The 19872-nt window shown below is 42.0% G+C and overlaps 1 protein-coding gene across 2 annotated transcripts; it reads left to right on the top strand.

Annotated features, from left to right (window-relative positions):
• Window positions 1-6745: 6745 nt before the first annotated feature.
• hlfa (HLF transcription factor, PAR bZIP family member a) lies at window positions 6746-18835 on the top strand. Of its 2 annotated transcripts, none has more exons than XM_020094668.2 (4): window positions 6746-7091; window positions 7952-8311; window positions 14055-14269; window positions 14767-18835. In XM_020094668.2, the coding sequence occupies exons 1-4, from the start codon at window positions 6977-6979 to the stop codon at window positions 14980-14982; spliced, it is 906 nt and encodes a 301-aa protein (XP_019950227.2). In that variant the 5' UTR covers window positions 6746-6976; the 3' UTR covers window positions 14983-18835. The 2 variants fall into 2 exon arrangements, with proteins under 2 accessions (XP_019950227.2, XP_019950226.2); XM_020094667.2 differs by having other exon boundaries at window positions 6749-7091; window positions 14052-14269.
• Window positions 18836-19872: the final 1037 nt, after the last annotated feature.

Below are 19872 nucleotides of genomic sequence, written 5' to 3'. Positions count from 1 at the left end.
GGTTTGGTGTTGATGATACATTCGGGATCACCAAAGTTGAAGGAGTCATCCTCTGGAAACTCTGAATGTCTGTATTAAAATTCATGGCAGTACATACAGACGTTGCAAAGACATTTCAGAGTGCTGAACCGTCAGACCATCTGCCGCTAACATGGATCAAAACCCACAGCGTCCACATACTTTAGGCCATAATTATAAGTTCAGTTAGACAACTCACGTTCAAACGTTTATTGCAGCACGAGAACATAGTTTGTGTTTGGCGTCTAGGCTCCAACTTAATCACTCCCCCCGATATGATTACACAGATATGATGGAAGTGACGAGCAGATACTTGTAACCCTAGTCGAAGCCTACAGTTGGACGCTGGTGTGGTGGAGCGGCTGAAGCAACTGGTAGTGATACTACAGCAGCAGTGCGAGCAAAGGGGGTTGATGGGAAATGTCTTTCTGCTTAAATAGGCCGCCTAATAAGGTGGGTGTGTAAAATAGATGATTGTGGAGAATGAGGTATGTCACGTGATGTGTGTCACATGATTGGAGCAGTGCAGCTCGAGTTGGCTGCCTGAACTAGCTCGCAGGGTTCGCTCCATGTGTGGAGTCATGTACGCAAGCAGAATTTGTTTTTTTTCCTTCATGTCTTCTTTCAAATCCTCACGTTTTTACGACAATGTTCTTTTTCTCAGGCCGACTGCTACAAGTTCTTCAAAGTGCTGAAAAGAGATTACTGTGAGATTAGCAACCGCAACAGCCGGGGGCTAATGGAAGCCCAAACAAACACGTTGTTCTCCCTCGGCTCTCAGCATTAATTACCAAAAAGGCCAAATTGGACAAAGCCCTCACTCCACTGTGCCGCAGAAAAGTAACCAAAAGGAGAGGCAGTAGGTTACACTCTCTTGTCAGAGCCAAATTATTGATTCCTGTATGGATCTGCTCTAACAAAACAATTGCAGCACTTTGGCAAAGAGAATAAACACTTGAATGGAGGAAAATTGTGGTCACATAATTTTGCCTGCTGCAACACGACACTCAGAAGATCTGAATTTGTTTTCAGCAGCACTTTGCTCTTGAAATGCATTGAAAACTAAATATTCCTCCAATTACCAGCATATTTTAGATCAGGAGTCTTTATTTATAAGTATTTTCTTTCTGTTTTAATCCACTTTTTTGGCTCAGTCCTTCATCTGCATGTTAAACAGTGAAGAAACCCAGCAGAGCAACCTTCCCTCCTCCCTCTATAAATGGACAGGCAGTACATCCAAAAATATACTATCAGCCACTTGGCTTCACCTGCAGCCCTCGCTGTGTGTGTGTGGGCATCGGAGTGTGTTGCGGCGAGCGGAGAAATGTGAGTGCTTAATGCAGTGTGTGGGACGTGGAGATGAGCAACCCTACGCCTCGACATCTCTCACCTGGCGGCAAGTGGAAATGATGGGAGGAGAGTCCGCTGGGAAAAAACTCTGAGCTGGAAGCACTGACTGTGTCTCTACTGAAAGCCTGAAGTCGAGCTGGAAAACACAGAGAGACTGTTTCCACTTGTCGTTTGGCAGAATGTGGTCTGAAGTCATTATCTGACCATATACCATAAACATGTGTCACTTTGTTTGGTTTAGAGGGAAAAGGGGAGAATTTGGGCCCCTGAATTGAGCTGAAATTACAAAAATGTGTTGCTCTAATTTAAAGCCATATGATGCTTTAATTGAAAAAACAAGTAAATCATGTTCTTTTCTTTTAATCTTTAGCAGGAAAACAAGAAGGTTTTATATTCAGCACAATTACATTTTGTTAATTATCCCTCAGTTTGCTCTCCTCACTGCAATATATAAATTCACTGTTGTTGTTTTTCATCTGTCAGATGATGGATTCTATCTCCTGTCTTTTCTAATCTCAGAAAGAATGCACCATTGAGAAAAAAGTCAGTTCTCTCTGGTTTATTTTCCAAGATATGTCTGAGACCTGCACAGTGTGCAGCTTGTGCAATTTACAAGCATGTCGGGTTATTATGGAGTTTTCTTTCTCTGCAAACAGCTTCTGATGGAAGCGTCTGAGAGGAGGTCCCGTCCTGTCCTGTCCCATCCTGAGGATGGTGGCGAAGTTTCAGACCCAGGACACTGCTGTTACAAGTGAGGGATAACTGCCCGAGCCAATGTAATTGCTTCGCTAAGTGTTATGTAACAGGAATGGTTTTGTTGCAGATTCAGGCTTAGAGCCTCAGCGCTGCTGGATTATTCCGCTATATTTCATCAAGCTTATTCATTCCCACTCCTCCCTCTCTTATCCCAGTTCTCAGAAAAAAAGTGAATTTGGTGTCCGACATTGTTTGATCTGTTTATTGCAGCAGGTCAGGGTTGTGCTTTGGGGACGATATATTTCTCACACAACTCTTATTACTTACTGTAGTATGCCTGGACAGAATTAATACAATGAGCCCTCTGTAAAACTAAGACTAAGAAGCTTTAGTTAGATTCTTTTCTGTTTACTCTGTGTTGTTTTGGTCTGTGTGGCTGTTTTTTCCTGGTGTGGCTGCAGAAATCTTCCTGCCACAACAACAACACACTGTATTAGACATCTCCATTTCTCCATCTTTTGTTGCAACAGTGTGGGGGAAGGCCTGTGCCTGTTTTAACATGACTCTGCCCCTGTGCACAAACACACGAGTGAAATACCAAAAAAACACTCACTATCATATCAAACCCAGCAACTGAAACTTACTGAACCTCTTTAAAAGCAACTTTCCACTAATAATCACCTTTTTAAACATTTCTAGGACGTGTGTCATTTGATTCTCTTTGTATATTTGACACTTGTTAAATTTGTGTGTGTGTGTGTGTGTGTGTCTACATACCCGATGAGCTAATGCATCTTGACTCAGACTTTATGTCACGCAACTCGAAGACTCCGCAACTGTGCAGAAAAAAAGAATGTGACAGTAATATGTGGATGAAAGAAAATTATAGCCAATTAAGCCAATGGTAGATTTTCAGAAAAAGCATGTGCTCTGAGTAAACAGTTAAGTGATGTATAATGTTGGCTGAGCGCAGAGACAGTTGTGTTTGTGTGCAGGTTTTTACAGTGACTGTGTTGATATGGACACCAATATTCTGATATTAACCTGAATAAGGTCATACACAGAATTAGCAATAAGTCGCATTATGTAGACATACTTCTTAGTTACATTATAACATCCTATTATAACATTATAAGGGTTTAACAGCATTTTGTGACATCGACATACACTTTTGACGACACATGTCCTGGGTGTGAACATGAATGGAAATAAAAGAGTTGGAGCTTTTTCTGAATAAGAAAGTGATTTACAGCAGCATTGTACATTAAACTATTTCAGGTTTGAGTTTTAAAACTGTCAAATCAACGTCAGACTTAATGGTCTAGAGGACATAATGACCTGGGCCATAATTAGGCTAGGCTCTGTTACATAAAGAGGAAAGTGAATATCTATGGAATTTTTTAGCAACTCTTGTCAAAATTGTGTCAAAATTTGGGTCAACATTTTTGATACTTTGGTTTTCATGTGTCCAGGTTTTGAGATATCAGACTGTGAAGTTGTAAGAACATCCAAAACAAAATGGAGGTGAACAGACGTTTTTTTTTTTCCTACTGAACATGTTTCCATGATGCTCAACAAATTCAGTATAGTTTCCTTTGACAGATGTTTGTCTCCTGTGTAAAGAACTATGCTGAGGAGGACTAATTAGTGAGCAATGTCACACTTCTCAGTATTAGACAGCTCTGCATATATTTAAATGTGAAGTGTGCACCCAAGCTGCAGTTGGCTAAAAGAAAAGAACACAAAAACAACAGCTCCTAATGTTCCCTAAAAGCTCTGACAATGTTGTTGTGGGAAGGTTTTTTGCAATATTAGCAGAAGAAAACTCTTGCATAACATGCCGCGAAACTTTCTTGTAACCTTCGCTATAGCAAATGTGAAGATGAACCCAGGAAAATGATCGGAGCTGATCTCTATCTGGTGAGGACGTGATCTTTTATCGCTTTCTTGTAGGACTTTAAAAGGACACGGCCACGTAAAAAAAAAAGTCTTTGTCCGCACAACTAACATGAAACAAATATGGAGAACTGCCACCGAAACTGAGGAGCTGTTACCTCCACACAAAACTCTTTGTAGTCTACTGTCACAGTTTGAAATCAAATTTTTTAAGTGTGGCTGAATTTCTTTGAATTTGTCTTTCTGTGACCTTGACTAACCCGTTTTCAGTGATCCGGGGCCACTCCGCTCCGTTCAGCTGAGCGCTCTCATACAATGCATGTTTTGTTCTGTTAGTACGTCACAGTTTTCTTTTTTTTGGGCATAGCTTTTTCTTTCATTACAGTTAAAAACAATCCATTCTCGTACTGAACGAAAGCCCCACAGCTGCAGACTGAAGAATGTTCTGAAGTTCATCCGTTCACCTGCAGCTGTTTGGGTTCAGTCCAACCCATCGATACATGAACTCTGGCCTTTATCTGTCTTCAGAGCAGCGCAGCTTCCTTTGTTCACGATATTCTTTGAATAGCCGCAGTGTCTCACATGAACCCATTAAAACCTGAAACTCCTCAGAGACTCATCATGCTATGAATTTGACTATTATCCCGAGGATAATGATCACTTGCACATTTTTAACGTATATTTGTATTAAAAAATTGTAATAAACTTTATATAGTTCAATCTATAAAATGCAACACAAAGAAAAAACAAATAAAAAGAAAGTAAAATAAAAATAAAGGTGAGAAAAGGTTAAATTGGATAAAATGTCACCACCTACCATACGATAAAAATTAATCAGGACAAAAGAGCGGACATTTTTGTCAATTTCTTAGAAAATACTGTATGAATCCCACTGTTTGGTCTTGGGAGAGATAGACACTCTACTGAGTGTTGCTCTATTTTTGTGTATGTGATACCAGAAGTTGCTTTAGTCTGTTTGTTTTAGGTTTTATATACAGTCACATCCTATTATACTATTTGGGGATGGGTCCAAAATATGTGGACTACAACTAAAAACTGAGACAATGAATCACAAACACCAGCGTGGAGCTCCTGGAGACTCTCATGAAGATTCAAAATGTCAAAGGCAAAATTCAAAATAGAGCAGTGTCATGGCTCGCAAGATAAGATGTGCGGTTTGATATGCTGTGACATTTTCATAGGCATGGGGATAGTTTCAGATAAAACAGTTTGTCCTACTCTGGTCTGCATCCATGTCTGCACAATCCTTCTCCTCATGCAACTCGCACGCGTGTGTGTGTGTGTGCATGCGTGCATGCGTGCGTGCGTGCGTGTGCAGGTGAATTATGTGGTTCTGATGACATAGATTCATTAATCATTGAAAACGAGGGAATGGGAGAGTGCAACCAGGATTTTAAACTATGACTCAGCCACTACTGTTCTCAATAGCATGAGTTTGCATGTGCCAGGGCCTGCGAAGCTAGAATGGCAGCCTGACAACAACCATTGGCTGAAAGTAGGTCAAGTTTAGATTCACGTCATGCTTCACTGTGGCACAACACTGGATTGTTTCCTTATTGCTCAGATTTACAGCAGAGGTTTACAGAGAGAAACAGTAAAGTTACGTCTCTGTTTGAAATGTGTGATACCAGTAGTTTTGGAGGAACTTATCCTGTATATGCATGATTGCAACATATCGCACATGACAGAAGAAACCAGAAATGTTCGCATTCCATCTATCGTTCCAACCATTGTTCCATCTATTGTTCCATCTCTCAATCAATTTATTGTTCCATCTATTGTTCCATCTATCAATCTATTTGTTGTTCCCATCTATCGTTCCATCTATCAATCTATTTATTGTTCCATCTACTTTTCGATCTATCAATCTATTTGTTGTTCCATCTATCGTTCCATCTATCATTCTATTTGTTGTTCCATTTTTCAATCTATCTATTGTTCCATCTATTGTTCCATCTGTTGTTCCATCTATCGTTCCAGCTATCGTTCTATAGTTCTATCTATGATCCAGACACTTAAAAATATTTACTTTCCACACAATAAAGTATCAAGTCTTCTTGTTGGACTTTTTGAAGGAGAATTTCCATTATTATTCAATTATTAAAACACAGATTATTTTTGTCGACTAGCTATTGAATGTTTAATAGTTTCAGCAACAAAATTCAATGTTTTATTATAGAAATAAACTAAATCTATGACAATACGGATATATTTCTCTTTTTAGAGTTGCTTCTGTTTATTTTACTTATGACCTATACTTAGTATGTATTTCACTGTTTCCTTTCACCTGCTGTAACACAGCAAATCTATAGTGGGACAAATAAATATTTACCTGCTAATTCCACAAACATCTGTCTGTCTGTCTGTCTGTCTGTCTGTCTGTCTGTCTGTCTCACGAACTGTTCATCATAACGGCTTCACACCTTCCATGTGTATTGTGAATTCCCAGAGGAAGTGCAGTACCAAGTTTGTGACCATGGGCTATACAAATACAATTTGATTGACTTATTGATCATACTACTACGAAAAATACTAATAAATATATTATCTTAACTTATCATCTTGGCATCTTTAATTGATCAGAAACGGATATTTCCTACACTATCCGAAGGCATCATCGGTCTGAGGCCGCTCAGACCTGTGAAACTCCTTTTTCGCTCAGTCCCGTGAACGCGTCTCCCGCAGCGCCCCCGCCCCCCCCCGCTGCCGTGACGTCAACGGCGTCCGTCCCCGCACATGGAGGCTGAAGCCCCGCCGCGCTGCCTCCGCCCTCCCGCCTCAGATACCCGCCCGTCAGCAGCGCTCCGGCCACACAGCAGCCAGCCGCTCTCCGTCCTGCAGCACCGCGGAGCTCCGTCTGTCTACCGCCGGCTCGGTCTCTTCTCACCGCCGCCCTCCTCACTGCAGCGAGTGCGGCCGCGTCTCTCTCTCTCTCCGAGGCGGGGAGCGTCCGAGTCTTCGCGAGCGTTCTTCTCCATTTCGCCCTTCGAGACATATGGAGAAAATGGCCAGACCTCTTGCTGTCAACCCCGCGTTCCTGCCGCCGACTCACGGCGTGCTCAAGTCTCTGCTGGAGAACCCGCTCAAGCTGCCTTTCCACCACGATGACGGTACGTGTGTTTGCTTTCACCCGGGTCAACGCTTCGCTTGACTCGGCTTCTCTGCGGTGCTCCCTCCGCCGCTTGTTGTTTTCATCCTGCTCGCACCCGTGACTTAGACCGATAACCGCGCAGTGAGGGGCGGACTGGAGCAACAGGCAGTGACTCCTCTTCGCACTCTGCGATCTCTGCGGAAGATGAGACAGTGTAATGTTATTGATGTGTGGGCGGCAGAGATGGAATAAAAAGACAGATGCGGCTCGTCTCTGTAAAATGTTGCTGCGCTGACAGCTGGACGTAAACTTCAGCTCAAGCTAGGAAGCTATTTTAGCTTCTGCTTATCAAATAAGCGTCGCGGTTTCATGCGTGATTGTTGTGACTGCGCTGTTTTTAGCTACCAGGTGCGTTTCTAACCTTTTAAAGCCTCTGGTCTTCAGTGGGATTTACATTAGCGATAGCACTAGCTGCCGATAGAGGGCGTGTTTTCTGCTCGTCAGCTGTCAGTGCTTGCAGTCCACCCTCTGTTTGCGTTGGTTGAATGTATTGAGTGTCATTGCACCATCTGATCATGAATGGAGACCTGATTTCAGATTTAAAGGTTAATTTCAAATAAATAACAACACATTGTTTACTGATTAGCCACACAGATAACTTTTTATTTAAGCTAAGTGTTCTGACAAGGTGGATGTAAAGCTATCACTGCAGCACATCTAAAGATCTGATCTGATAGCATTTTAGTATTTTTTGGTCAATTGGTTAAATTGAACCTTTGAGTTAAAACCGCAGTTTTACTTTCTATTTCTGCCCGTGCACTGACCCCTGATCCTCCTCTGCTTGAGACAATGAAAATGACTGTGTGCAAACATTCACAGGATTTGGGAAAGAAAAAGAGAAGGCGAAGAAGCTGGACGATGAGAGCAGCGCAGCCAGCGATCCACAGTCGGCCTTCCTCGGACCGACCCTCTGGGACAAGACCCTGCCCTACGATGGCAACAACTTTCAGCTGGAGTACATGGACCTGGAGGAGTTCCTGTCGGAGAATGGCATCCCCGCCAACACGGCCCAGAGCAACCAGGCTCAGCAGGCGGTGCAGCAACCGCAGGCGCCCCTCCAGCAGGCCCCGCCACCCGCCCCGCCCACACCTTCCGTGGTGGACCTCAGCAGCCGCGCCACCACCTCGGTTCACACGGGCATGGCACCTCAAACCAGCCTCCACAGCCCCAGCACAGCAGGTAGGAAGCACATGCAGCGGAGCCTAATGTGCACCTGAAGTCACACCTGCACGCAGGGACACATGCACAGATGGGTTCACACGCTTGTTTCACGCCCCTACTGTGGTCTACACTGATACACAAACACACAGCTTCCATCCAACATCAGAGTGAGAGTCTTGAGAGGCTAAGAGAGAGCACAGTCCTTGTGGTTTGTGTCCTGAGTCCCTGAATGCATCGTTTCAGAGCTGGAGCTGTATTATGAAGCTAAAAGCAGATGCAAGACCGATTATTTTATTTTTACAGACGTAACATTTCAGTACAAAGTTCCAGTATTTCTCTCATCAAACAGCCATTTGCTATTGAAAATATTATCATCGCAATGAAGTGGCATTTAGTAAGCAGCTGACATTTAGAGTGTACCATTAAACTGTGAGTCTGAGTTTGATAGGCCGATGCCAGATGACATTTAGGTTTTCAATTCACCAGAAACCTGAACCGTTTGACTCATAAAAGATGGGCAGATCTTCAGGATGAACATGAACAGAGCGAATTCAAGCACAACCACACCACTGCATATGGTTCGTGTTTCGCATCCATACTTGACACCAAACACCTCCTGGCAAAAGATCTGACGATACATAAGAGATAAACAGATGGGTTGTTTGGATTCATGGGGGGTGTGTGTGTATGTATGTATGTATGTGTGTGAGATGATGGTAAATACTCTGCTTATGTGTGTTTTACCTGTAAACACTGTGGAGGTGGGCTCCTGGTGTAAATGTTAAACATTCACTCCACTTCACCTTCAGTCGGATTAACCCTCTGTGCTGCTGTGTATTGACCTCAGAGACGATTAAAGACTCGACAGTTTGAATGATAATGGAGGATGAGTGGTGATTCATCACAGTCCTCTCATCAACCTTTTCAAGGACTCATTTCGACCTGATGACAGCCACGCCACCGGTTCATTTATCACTTTAATTACATGAAATGTGACCGATCCTGTGTGCTCATTGTTATAGACTGCTCCCTCGAAAGAGCCACAAAACACAATGTCCCATAGCATGAGCAGAGTTAGGTCTGTTTGTGCCAAGCGATGTTTGTAGATCTCCCCAGCTGGTGTGCCCCCACCGCACACACTTTGTGCAACGTGTATTTGAGTTTCAAGATTAGGAAGGAAGGAACCTTGATGAGCTATTGTAAACGCTGCAGTGTGGTGAATATGGCATCCAGGCTTTGTATTCACCTGTGTTGAGACTGTAATTAATAAGATATATCAAAAATGATTGAAAAGTCAATAAACTGCTCAATGCAAAAAAATGTTAAGGCACATTTCAGAAAAAGTCAGATCTTAAGTTCATGATAAGGAAGAAAGCAGGAAGAAAAACAGTTCCTCATATTAGAGCGATCAATTGATTGGTTGGTTGGTGTTACAGCAGACTCCCTGATGGCCTCTCACCTGCTCAGCTCCTCCCTTCAAAAGAAAACAGTGCAGCCTACAACTGCGTCTGACAAACATATTGGTGATTAACTGTGAAACATTGTGATTCTTCCCAATGGCAGAAATTAGCTCTTTAGTTTTCCCCACATTTTAAAGAAATGTATTTATTCATGCGCTTCAGAGGAGGTGCAAGTGTACAGTACTGTTAATTCCAGAGTGAGTGCACATGTGTGTTACACGCAGTGACAGAACTCTGTTTGCACCAGTCTCCTCACATTTCATGTGAACACGGCTGGGGTTTCCTGCAGTGTGCCCAGCCATGTGACGAACACATGCAGGAGCCGTGTGCAGCACTGAGCTTCAAACAGGAGCTTGTCACGGCATGAATCTCCCTGCCTCTCTTCTCTCCTCCCTCCCTCCCTCCCTCACTCTCACTTCACCCTCCCCTCCCCACCTCCTCTCCCTTTAACACTCTCCACTTCCTATCCAGTCTTTCGCCCCTCCCTCGCCGAGCTCGGCTCCGACACAGCCTGGACTCAGAGCCAAGGCACAGGCTGTACCCTGCAGAGATCACATGGACTCGGATGTGCTTTTGTCACGTGCACACAATATTGTTCCAGCTCGCTAAACCGCGTCTCGTCTGACCAGCCACTCCACCACCCCCCACAACAACCACAATCCCTCTGTGCCTGTACTCTGCTTGCAAGCAATACAGCAGGCAGCTGATAACACTGTTATCTCTACCCACGAACAAACGCAATAACAACAGGCGTTTGCAGTGTATTCTCAATGTGAGCGGCCCCTGAGACATTCAGGGTCCGTGTCAGGGTCGGGTCGGGAGGTGGCTGTGGTGCACTGTTAACAGGGGCCAGAGGGGAAGTCAGATGGAGGAGGGGTCAAAGGGTGTGTTGTGGTGTTAGTCAAGGAAAGGTGCCTCAGAGAGAGACATAGGTCTGCACATTTTTTGAGGAAGAAAACATGGGGGTTTGTGTTTCAACTGGTCAAAACATTTTATTGTGTTGAAGCAGGAATCAGCCAGAAGTTATCACACTACTTATCAAAGCTGCACCAAGAAAAGTATATTCTAAGTTATTATCTTTACCATTGTTGTTGAGGCAGTTTCCTCTGGAAAACCGAGTCGCCTTCCTCTCGAATAAGCGTCTGTATCAGGAGGCTCAGCATCAGCAATCCTGGTCACAATAAACTATGAAGCTGGTTTTTATTCTTGAAAGGACCAAAACCAAACAAAACAAAGATGTAAATCTTTCAGGAAAAAAAAAATAAAAATGATGATTCATATCTTAAAAAGGCTCGGCCCTTTCCTGAAGCAGATTAAATCAAACGTTTCTCATACAATAGGAAATAGTGGATTGGTTAGGGACTATTTTTCAGTAGCGTGTAAAAACACATTGAGTATTTTGGGCAGCACTTGGGATTTAGTCAAATTTCAACAATGGAACAATATGACACGTCTATATATTCCACACAAAACATCTGCCAGATCAATTCATTGTTGATCTTTTCATGAGACTCATCGACGAAAGATGAAATATAGAATATCTGCGACTCTGATTTTGTGAATCTGCCAGAAGTCATTTTCACATTCTTAAACTATTTTAAATCCATTAACCAGAGAAAAAAAGTATCCTTGACCTTGTCCTTTTGCCTCTGTGGAGACTTTGAGAGGATGGTTTGGCCATTGTTGGTCCCATGCTACACCCAGGTAAAAGTTCATCCTCTCTTTCCCCCCACACAATATATGACCCAACAGCCCCTCTTATCACCAATTGTAACCTTCTCGCTCACACGGCAGGGTGATAACACACTGCGACTTCGATGTGCTCATGTAGTGTCACCCTGACCTGTAGCAGGAGATCTGTGCAAATAGATAAAACGCTCAGGGGTCAGATTGAAACCGGTTCCACAGGTTTTTCAATTAAGAGACTTGAGCATGTTCCAGCCTCTGCTCACATCTTTGTAGGTCACCTCTGGTCTACCTCTTCTGGCCTGTTAATTTTAGATTTCCAGTTTAAGAAGACAATTTTTTCAACTATTTCCTCTTACCTGGAATGTGTTGTTCAGTAGTTAAGGGGTCAAAGAAATGTCCTGTACATTTTACTTTTAGCCAAGTGAGATTAAAATTAGTTGTAAAGGTGATTAGGGCAAGGCGGGCTATTTTCACGTTTGTGACAGATTGTGTGAGACAGCCACCAGTTTTAGTCGGTAAGAAGATTGCAGTCTGGCAGGGCTCACAGTGTGAATGGTGGGAGGTCATGTTAGGATATATGCGTGTGTCGTAGCTCGTGGACTAACCAAACTACCTCTGCGATAAAAATCATGTGATTCTCAGGAATTCTCTTGAGCTGATGGCTGATCTGTGCAGGCAGTTATTTTCATCTTCGAGCTTCATCGCGACAGATCAATGAGGTGTTTATTTCTAAAACGCAAAACATTCAATACTCAGACTGGAAATGCTGGATCCAGGAAGAATTTTTCATCAGTGGCAACTGACGATGTTTTCATCATCAATTATAATTATGTTGATTGATTTTAATCAATTACAGAAATGTTTGTTTTTAAGACTGTGCAGGAAAATTAAACCATGAATTGACTCACAAAAAATAATCTATTTAAGATAATTGGAGTTTCCGTTTTCAGATGTGCTGCTTTTCTCGGTTTTGTAGCATTTTAAAGGCAATATATATATATATATATATATATATTTTTTTTTTTTTTGTTTGTTTGTTTGTTTGTTTCAGACTGAAAACGAGACATTTGACAATAAAAATTATTTTGAAAATATAAACTGATCTATCCAATAATAATTTAAAGTGGTGGTAGATTGCTTGACAACTTGTGCAGTAGCCCAGATAACCTCCTGATAAAAGGTTTTGGGTTTTGGAAATTGTGATGTATAAGTTTCACTGTTTTCTGACATTAGGATTAAACAATTAATAATTTGATTCTAAGAATAATCGGCAGATTGTTCACGTCTGAAATTAAAAACTGAGATCCAATAACTTTCCTTCTTTCGTACTGAGACCACATTCTCAGTTCAGCATTTGATAGTTGTCTTGTAGAAAACCCGTGTTATTAATACGTTATTAATAAAGTCATCGTTTTGTCATCTCAGCGAGGAACTTCAAACCGCACCCGGCCCTGCTTGTGTGCAGTGAACCGTGACATCTACATCTGGTGATGGCGTGTGTATGAGAGAGTCGTTGCATTTGTGATGTTCTCTTTGGGGATTTTTTTTGCCTTTGTGCTCAGTTTTATGAGGTGATAATTGGAGGCTTTAATAGTTTGTGCATAGCTTTTTTCGAACACTGTGTTCACTGGCAGACAGCGTACAGACTGACTCGCCGTTTGTTTCTGATGGGCCCCTTCTCCAATCTCCACCGCAAGTCAAACGCAAAGAGCGGCTCGCCCATGCACACACCGAAAGTCAGCAGCAGGGCCGTAATGGCAGGCTCGCAAGTTCAGAAATCTAGGTCATGATGTACAAGCTGTCTGAGGATCAGCACTGAGGGAAAATGCCCACCACACTCTTGTTCTGTCGTTTCCTCAGACAGTGTGGGTAGCGTAGGTTTGGTAATGTCCGTTTGGTCCGATACAAATTAGTGCGATTGCAAAGAATAACAGAGTAATGTTTGTAAAGACGTGCAGCAGCAGAATCTGTTGGTTTGAGATCAGGGTGGCTGATACCTGCAGAGTGAAGATGAGATAAAAATGGTTCATTGTTTACCGGTTTTTAAAGCTTGTGTGATAGCACCACCTGCTGGTCAGATTCAAGACATGCCTCTCTGAACGGGACAAATGTTGTTTTTCCAGTAAAGTTGTGTCACCTGCTCCTGAGCTTTAACGTCGGTGCAGACGATCAGGCCTGACATTTCTTCAAGGATCAGCCCTTGCAAACACAAACATGTGAGCTCAGAGGGAAGAAAGGCAGCATTCAGCTCCCCCCCCCCAGGCCTCTCAGCAGGGGTAACCACTGCTGCTCCTCCTCTGTCCAGCTTTGAAAGAGTCGCAGAAAGGATTTGCAGATGAGGCCTCAATCATAACGCCACCTGGAACTTTAATATAGAGCCATTAAGGTGTCTGGCGTGTGATTTATTTTACCAGGAATCCTGTTTTGATGGACAGCAAATGAAGCAAAGTCACAAAAAAAACGTATAAACACAGTGAATAGACTAAAGCACGGAAACACAAACTTCAGGGAATCAAAAGCAAAAATGCACAAAGGAAAATAAAATGCACATGTTTTCTGCACACCTTTTTCTTTCAAAAGAATAAATGCCCTTTTCTTCTTCTCCTCAGCAGCACTGCCCTCATCCCGGGACACCCCCAGCCCCATCGACCCAGAGTCCATTCAGGTGCCCATGGCCTATGAGCCTGACCCAGCGGACCTGGCGCTGTCCAGCGTGCCTGGCCAGGAAATGTTCGATCCCAGGAAACGCAAGTTCTCTGCAGAGGAGCTGAAGCCACAGCCCATGATCAAAAAAGCCCGCAAGGTCTTCATCCCAGAGGACCTGAAGGTGACGCAGGGCGGGAGTAGGGGAGGGGTTTATGTGGGTCTCTCTCTTTGATGTCTGAGGCTGTGTTTTCGCACAGATTCCTAAAATGTCGTTATCAAACCCATGACAAAGAAACGTAGCATTAATAAATATAAATAAAAACAAAACACAAATGCAGCTTCAACTAAGAAAAAAAACAAGATGAACATCTTAGAAACATTTTTGTAAATATTTTATGAATTATTGTAAACATCTAAAAATGTATAATGATAATAAACTACTATTTGTTATGGACATGATACGCAATGGAACCAGCTCCGATTGTCGAAACTGGAAAATTAAAGTTTTCGTATTGGCAAACATTAACGCTATGAAAGGTCAATAACTGTACGATGGTTTCCTCGCAGCGTCAGTCCTGATTGTTGGACGTCTCAGTCATTGAAAAGGGGAAAGTAAAAAACCTTGAAAAGGTGAGGGTCTTCTTAAAATGTCCTGACCCGCTCTTTTCTGCTCCTCAGGATGACAGGTACTGGGCCCGGCGCAGAAAGAACAACGTGGCGGCCAAGCGGTCACGGGACGCGCGGCGGCTGAAAGAGAACCAGATCGCCATTCGTGCCGGCTTCCTGGAGAAGGAGAACGCCGCTCTCCGCATGGAGGTAGCGGACTTGAGGAAGGAGCTGGGTCGCTGCAAGAACATTGTGGCTAAATACGAGGCCCGACATGGGCCCCTGTGAGCCCCCCCCACACTACCCCTCCAAAAAAAATCCACTACAAGCCCCCCTCCATCTCCTCCTCTCTCACCCACACTTTATCGCCCTGCCCCATTTTTGGAGTTTGAAGGACAATGTGTCTCCTTTGGTGGCACTGCCCCCGCCCCCTCTTTCTCCCCCACCTTCCTCACCTCATCCCATTCCTCCCGCAAACCCCCCACACCCCCCAACACACACCTGTATGATTCTGTTATTATAACTGTCATTTTGACTTCTTTCATAAGCTTCGTTTTGTCTGTTCCTTCTTTTATCTTACCTTACACATCGTTCGACTGAATATATTTACATATACATAGATTAAAAAAGCATATATATACATATATATATATATATATATTTACACATGCATACTTCCCACTTTAATGTACGGTGAGGAGTCATGAGCCAACCCACCAGCTGAGTCCACCCCACCCCCATCCCCCCGTCCTCCTTTCAGAAAACATGCTGTTTGTCGTTTTCATACCAATTTTATACGTGACATCGGGACTGAAAACTGTTGTTTCCTGTTTCACTTTTTCTTCTTCTTCTTCTTCTGCTGTGTTACAACCATGTGAAGTGTTGTTGCTCGCCTCTACCTGATCCCTCATATCTCTGGTGTTATTAAGCCGTGTGTGAGGTTCATTTTTTTCTTCTATCAGCACCTACGAGCACCCTTTTCTTCTTCTTTTCTTGATGTTCATGTTTATATTTCAGTTGTCGATCACAGCCCCGCCCCCCTTTTACCTCTGCGGCTAATCTGGAACAGCACCGCCTGTAATTTGTTTTCACATAGCAAAATTCGTGGTGTAGATTTGCTTTATTTTTTCTTATGTTCATTTTTGGTTTGTTTCTCTCCATCGCCCGGACACTGAGCAATAATCCCTGTCCAGAATTAAACAGACATGACAGCCTCCATGTTTCTTACCCACCTCCTGGCGCCCTGCCACCTCCCCCACCACTTGCAGATTACTACCTAGTTTTATCTCCCTCATTCATCTCAGCACAGCTACGTTAACTAAGAAAACCTTAGTTTGCACTAATGCGTGTCTCACAATCTGAACTGGTGCAATGTTTCAACTCACTCAAAAAATTTCCTCTGCCTCATATTTATCTACCTTTTATTTCTCAGATGGAAGATTGTTTTTTATATATATATATAAATATATATATATATATACTATTCATATTATTTTTAGTATTAATACTACTCTGGACATTGTTGTTGTTTAGCCTCCTTGTTTTCAGATTTAAGCATAATTTCTTTAACAGAACGAAAAGCTACTTACAGATTTATTCTTTTCTTCTTTTTTTGCAAAGTTGTTCATAATTATTTTTGCTTCTGCTTAACTTAGCATGATCGATGAGTGTTTTTATTTTAGGAATCAACAGATGTCTGTAGTCTCCCTCTTTGTAGCTCTATGTTCGCCCTCTTTTTAAAGATGGCTGTATGAATGTAAAAGATGTTGACAACGAAAAAAAAAAGTTGGATGGTGTTGTCCAATACTGTGGTTAACCCAATCAATTTGTTTACTGCAAACCAAACGATTCACAACAGAGATGATATATTGATAACAAGAGATATGTTTATATAAACCTTTTAAGTTGTTCTTTTTGTACAGTATTTTTCCTATACATTACTGAAGTATGTATTTTAAAGGCACAACAGATTCATATTATTAAAAGATACAAGTATATAACTCAAAGACAAATGCATATAGTGGTATTTTAATATTCTATATTAGATAGGATGTGGTAGTTCTACAGAGAATTATGGATTTTCAGCAGCACCCCAACCCCCGGGCATTATTATCATTATTGATATTATATTATTATGATGTCATAATAATACATCAAGTCACGTTAGTCCCCATTCAACTCAAAGGAAAAACTAAATGCAGTCCAGAAGAGAGAATGTACAGTTGGAGTCTTTTCTAGAATCCACCAGCTCACATCCAGCAAGAAAACACACACTTTGTTCAGCATGTGTAGTGCCATCACCTGACCCCCACCTGCCGCCGCCGCCGCCACCCCCGCCCTGTCGTCACGTCCCGACACGAGTCCTCCAGCAGCAGCAGCAGCAGCAGCAGCTTCTCTGTCAGAGGCAGACAGCATGAAGTTACTATGAAGGAAGGGAAACTACTGCTGGTTACTGCTGCTGTGAGTGTGTGCGGTTGATTCCTCCAGTCAGTGCAGTTGTAGCGCCTCCCTGAACCCGAGTGATTGACACTGGGAAGCTTTTATTTTTTCAAACAGAGGCTTACAGTGGAGTCCCCCCCAACACAGACTTGTTGTCGTGTAGAGCTGCAGAGGTTTTTTCAGTCAGGAGGAGTCGGACGTGGCCGACTTGTGTTTTTAAAGGTTGATACTGACATTTCTTAGGTGTGCAAACATGAAGTATCTGCAGCCAGTTAGCGTAGCTTAGCATAAAGACTTGTGACAAAGAGAAACAGTTGGCCTGTTCACTTTGTGGCGCCTCTAGAACCATTGTGTGTTGTTGTTTTTTACACTTTGGAGTGAAACCCGTGAGATACAAGATGTTATTTAGTGAGCGTTAGAAGCACTGGTAGGTTGTGTTACCTTTGTTCAGAGCCAGGACAGCTGTCTCCTCATGTTTAGTCTTTGCACTTTGTTAACCAGCTTAACTAATTGTGTTATCTTCAAGAAAAACATTCACACATTTGTGTGCTTGTAATTAAAAACATTCCACCGGCTGAATAATGGACACCAGCAGGAATGATTCCATCCAATAGTTCACTCTTCAAATTTTTACCGTTCAGGCTGTCAACCAATTTTGTAAAAAAATAAATAAAACAAAAAAATACAAACTACACATTAAACACAAAATGTGTTTGTTGTGTTGATTCTACATGTCAATGGAATTGTATCTGTTTGATTTAATCTTGTCAAACATCATGTGCACAAATGTAGTAGTTTTATTTTACTATCACAGCCCTGGATGTCCATAATTGTCCTCAGTGTGTTTTAAGATGGTTGGTCATAAGATTTTTTTTCTTTTCTGGTTGTTAAAAAAAAAAAGAAACCTGATAACAGGATTTTAAAAAGTAAAAAGCCCAAACGTAACAATCAGAAAAGTCAATATCGAACCAGTAAATCTACAAACTGACACATCGGTCTGAGCGGACTTGGCTGAACTTTTTCGATTTGATCCAAAGATGTGTGAAATGTAAAGTCATTCTTTTTCTATCCACGAACTGTAGTCATAGTGTTTTTTGAGCTTTAGAGGATGTTTCCCCTCTTGTGTCTTTTCTCGAGTGTGAACAGGGTTTGTAGAGAAGAGTGAAGACTGGAACGATGCCTCCAGAATCTGTGGAGCATCTTTTTAATAAACGTAATATATACATATACAGGAAAAAGCCAATAATTCATCCACGCGTGTCCCAAAATGACCTCACTGTTGAGTGATTTCACTACCTCACCCGGAAACGTTAACCATAATTCTGAGTCTATTCCAGTGCCTTGAATACACTGACTGTTCCCCAGTCTCTCAGCAATGTAAAGATCTCCTCACAGCTCCACTCGGATAGGTTCAGATCTGCACTGAAGAGCCGCTTAGTGCATCGAAAATATATATATATATTATATACACACCGACAACTCTTCTCATTTCTGATTTTGGACATTGCAACAGACTTGTAACCATTGTATTCATGGCAACACCAACGGACTGTTTCAGAATGTATACAAATATGACACAAAGGAGTATTGGGTCTTGTTTGTCATGGAATGGATGCATAACATTTATTTGTGCTGTTCAGCCCTCAGCCTCTCTGTCGCTCTGTAATTTGTAGTGTCTAATAAAATCCCAATTCTTTTCTGACATCTTCTCTCTCTGCTCGTCCATAAACAACAGATTATTATTGAAACATGAATATATTTGTTTTTTTATCGAGGATGTCTAGTCTCGATAATTACAGCAGAATATTTGAACAAAAAACTTGACTTATCACAAACTTTGTTTTTCTTTGGCTGCTTTTTAAACTGCAATGTAATTTGAGAACTATTATTATTAGTTATTTTTTTCTCTTCTGTTTATTTGTCTATTAACCCTTTCTTATCCTACCTATAATTCATTCTCGAGCGATCATTGAGGGAGGCCCTCATTTACAATGATGTCGAGTGACAAAATACTTATATAGTGAATAAATTGACACAGTATATAAATAAGATGCATAGAATGCAGAACAAAAAGCAATTTGAATCAAGTCAAACACACACATATACTGTAGAAGATAAAGTAGAGGACCAGTGTAGCATTGTTGGTTTGTTTGTAAAACTACAGGACAGGTTTATGTGAAACTTGGTGGCAGGAATTGTGGCCCTTGTTGTAATAATTGAATTTAAAGGGACTGTTGACCTCGGCTCTGCTGAATGCCAGCGCCTTCTAGATATCATCTGATTTATTTTGTTAAAACATATCTTTAATTCCTCTCTGTTTGCAGTTTCAAGGGATTTTGAGGCCCCCAGGCAAAAGGGACAGGGGGGGCCCTGCATCGAGCCAAACCATTCATCTGTCATTCCAAACTTCAGAAGAATCTTTTGGTATGAAATCTTTTCAAAAAGTGCAGACACATGAATAATAGTGGAGTAGTAAAGTTTAAGTGCTAACCTCAATCACCATCATCATCCACACATTTAGTCTTTAACCATGTTAGTGATACAAGTCATGGTTAGGTTCCTGACCATGGTTTTCATGGTCCCCTCTCTCAGCTTGGGGTCCCAGGCTTTGCCTACTGTTATAACACTCCTGTCTGTATGCAAGGGAATGGAAATATATCTGTATTTTAAAAACAAGCCTTAACTATCAGGACTCATGTATTCTCTGATATGAATGAGACTCTTGTTTGGAGGCGCAGA

The sequence above is a fragment of the Paralichthys olivaceus genome, chromosome 5 (assembly GCF_024713975.1).
Source record: "Paralichthys olivaceus isolate ysfri-2021 chromosome 5, ASM2471397v2, whole genome shotgun sequence".
In the NCBI taxonomy this organism is placed as follows: domain Eukaryota; kingdom Metazoa; phylum Chordata; class Actinopteri; order Pleuronectiformes; family Paralichthyidae; genus Paralichthys; species Paralichthys olivaceus.
This window is presented reverse-complemented; position numbering and strand designations above follow the sequence as displayed.

What these genes read in the sequence shown, in the direction of transcription:
- hlfa (XM_020094667.2), top strand. Translation starts at nt 6,977, where the DNA reads ATGGAGAAAATGGCCAGACCTCTTGCTGTCAACCCCGCGTTCCTGCCG. An exon ending in GCCTTTCCACCACGATGACG is followed by an intron (nt 7,092 to 7,951) that starts GTACGTGTGTTT and finishes AAACATTCACAG; the next exon opens with GATTTGGGAAAGAAAAAGAG. An exon ending in CCACAGCCCCAGCACAGCAG is followed by an intron (nt 8,312 to 14,051) that starts GTAGGAAGCACA and finishes TCTTCTCCTCAG; the next exon opens with CAGCACTGCCCTCATCCCGG.